Source organism: Amblyomma maculatum, chromosome 10, assembly GCF_055883805.1.
Source record: "Amblyomma maculatum isolate TAMU_Amacu chromosome 10, ASM5588380v1, whole genome shotgun sequence".
Taxonomy (NCBI): domain Eukaryota; kingdom Metazoa; phylum Arthropoda; class Arachnida; order Ixodida; family Ixodidae; genus Amblyomma; species Amblyomma maculatum.
In genome coordinates, this window is record NC_139353.1 from 72,357,681 (window position 1) to 72,360,820 (window position 3,140).

General features: G+C 47.5%; 1 protein-coding gene across 1 annotated transcript; it reads left to right on the forward strand.

Annotated features, from left to right (window-relative positions):
• The first annotated feature begins 401 nt into the window (after positions 1–401).
• Positions 402–2,450, forward strand: LOC146176780 (neprilysin-2-like). The gene has a single exon (XM_084581386.1). The coding sequence runs from the start codon at positions 402–404 to the stop codon at positions 2,448–2,450; it is 2,049 nt and encodes a 682-aa protein (XP_084437512.1).
• Positions 2,451–3,140: the final 690 nt, after the last annotated feature.

The window sequence follows — 3,140 nt, forward strand, 5'->3', positions numbered from 1 at the left end:
ATAGTAAAATAAATATTTATTGAAGTCGCAAAATTGACTTTACCCCTTTTTCAGACGATGCTTCCAGGAGAACTATCACCGACAATGCCAATGTTTTCGAGAATGCCAACGACTATTAGGAGCTCCGATACAAGAGACAAAGTAAGATGCAGCTCGATTTTATATATGTGGCCCCTATGCTGTTTTGGAGCTCACAAGAGCATGTAATTATAATTCGAGTATGTAATTAACCGAGGAATGCTAGACCACAAAATTCAGGTTGTAAAATTTTCAACTTTATTTTTAATCTTTTTAACAGAAAACTGAGGTACGGCAAATAGGCCTATATATTCCACTTGAAGAGTTTTCAACTATACTCACCCGTTTGTCTTAAATTCCAGTACGCCAAAGTAAGGACAGCAATGAGGGCCCAAGCAAGATACCGCTGCAGAGTGGTGTCCGCCCTTGTTGCCACAGCCATCTTGATATCCGTCCTTGGTGTGGCTCTAGCATGGCATCTTCTTTTCCCTGGGCCGCCCGGCAAGCGTGTGGACGTGTGCCTAACAGTGGACTGCCGCAACTTCGGCAGGGAGATAAGCTCAGCCATCAACACCTCGCTAGACCCGTGCGTCGACTTCCACAGCTATGTGTGTGGGGCTTGGGACGACCCCAATCGTCAAGAGAGTACGGAGGGCCGTATGAAGAGCGCAGCAGTCAAGCTGGCATTGAAAGAAATAGAAGACGACAGGAGTCAACAAAGTAGGGCTACACAATTTTACCTAAGCTGCATGCAAGCTAATGAGCACAAGGAAGATAACCTAAAGGTGTTCTCTGAACTACGGAGCTCCATCGGTCTCTTCTGGCCTGAACACAGTAACGAAAACATTCACCCACTGGACGTCATGGTCAATCTGGCAATCAACTGGGATATGAATTTTCTTTTCGACATGAGCACCGTTGCCATGCCTGACGCGACTGCACTACTCATATCTCGCGGTCAGCTAGACAACGGCTGGGAGCTAACAATGAGGAATCAGAGATCACCTGAGAACTACCAGGATTACGTAAAGCAACACCTTGAAGTTATTGGTGCTAGCGACGCGCTGAAAGACATTACGGCGGCTGACCTTCTGAGCCTAGAAACAGCTATAATCGATGCCAAACTCGCATTTCTTTATGATGTCCCTGTTCAGAAGTGGCTGAGCCTGGGTGATATAGACAAGAAGGCGACGGGTCCCTCAGCGGATCTCTGGCTTAGGTTTCTCGTTAAGCACGACAGAGAATTTAACTGGACAGCCGAAAGTACTGTCATTATTGAAGACGTTAAAATACTGGAGAGCCTACAAAGTTTGCTTATGAGCCTCTCACACGACAGGCTCGTCATTGGGATGTCCTGGGTATTCATTCAGACTCACCTGTGGGCGGTATACGGCGAGCCGTCAATCAGATTCCCAGGCATGTCCGATGACCTCACGAAGCTGAAGAGCCACGGATGCATGGAATATGTTGAGTCACGCCTCGGACTTCTCAATCTTTGGAAGACGATGAATGATCGATTCGGAAGCACTGCGGAACGCCTCCACGTCTTGAGCTTCTTGCATAGGGTCCACGAGAACGCTAAGAGTCTCGTCAATGGCCTCTCCTGGATCGACGAAAAGACAAAACAGACAGCCTTCCTCAAGCTTGACAAGATGACCCGAGCGATTCTTCCTGGGAAGGAATTCTTCAACAAAAATCAGATGGAGGAACTGTACAGCGTGTTCCCCGACATGGCTGGCAATACCTTTATGGAGAACTTCCTTAACGCGTCCAGAGTGTACCGAGAGCTCCGTAACCACAAACATTTTGAGGACGTCTACAGCGTTCGAATGTTCCCTCGCCTTGGACGCGAGGCGTACCTGTATTTACCGAACATCATGAAACTTGCCTTCGGAGACCTTGAGGCACCTATGTTTTATAACAACGCCACCTTGGCGATCCGGTACGGTGGTATCGGATCTTTCGCTTCTCGTCAAATGGTCAAAGCTTTTGACGAGCTTGGCATAACAGTGGACGAAACGGGGAAAGCTCGTGTGTGGATTGGGCCCGCTGCGTCATCCCTGCATTTGGAGAAAACGCGGTGCAATATGAGCGCTCGCTCGGGGTCACGGCCGCTCCGTTTGTTCCCGGTCATGCCCGGTTTGGAATTAGCGTTCCATGGCTACGTTGTTGCTGTAGCTCGCGACTACCGTGCCCTCGATGACTTCAAGGTGATTCATCTGGAGGATTTCACGGACGATCAAATTTTCTTTCTGGCGTATTGCTACACACTCTGTGCGAAACGACGGCAAACCGGTAGCGACGAGTGCAACGTCCCGCTGAAGAACTTTGCGCCGTTTGCCGCAGCCTATCACTGTGCCGAAAACACTCCGATGAACCCTTCCAGGAAGTGCAGTTTTTTCTCTTCACACTCTATATTATCAAAGAGCTGACTTGTCACTGACCAATGTTGGTCCAGTATTGTGGACGAAGCAATAGCCTATAGTGTCGTTTATAAGCAAGGTGTCTAGTGTGAATGAATTGGTGCTCTACAAGCGCATGCTTATACAAGCCTTTCTCGAAATAGAAACCTTTACTATATTGCATTCGCCGGTAGCACCCACACACATGCGAAACTGTTTTTAGTTTGTGTACGTAAGCAATATAAAGACTATTAATTATTGATTGTATAATGAGCGCGTCGTTATGGCTTACTACATGGATCCGTAGCGCTTTCAGAGATGGCATTATTTTTAATAGTTCAGCGATGGTCGGCAATAAAAAGCATTGGCTAACTGGAGGACATGTTTACTTAGTATACCCTATTTTCTCACGGGCGCTGCCATTTTGAGTATGTCGCGCTATCTAGCGGCGAAGTCGAGAGCAACTGCCATGCTGGTATGTGTGGAGCAGGCGATAAATAGCGCACATCGGCGTTTTGGATCTTTCGCATGCTAATGTTTTCTTTATGAAAGTACCTGGCTGAAAAAAAAATCACTTTTCAGCAGCAGCCAAACCATTCGTTCAGAAATGACCAAAACATATGCTCCTGGACGGGTCGTCTGAGTGCTAGAAGCCTGATTACAATTAGTGTGCAACATTTTGATATGGAACAGAAAGGCAGTGGCGCACCGCAGGCCGCG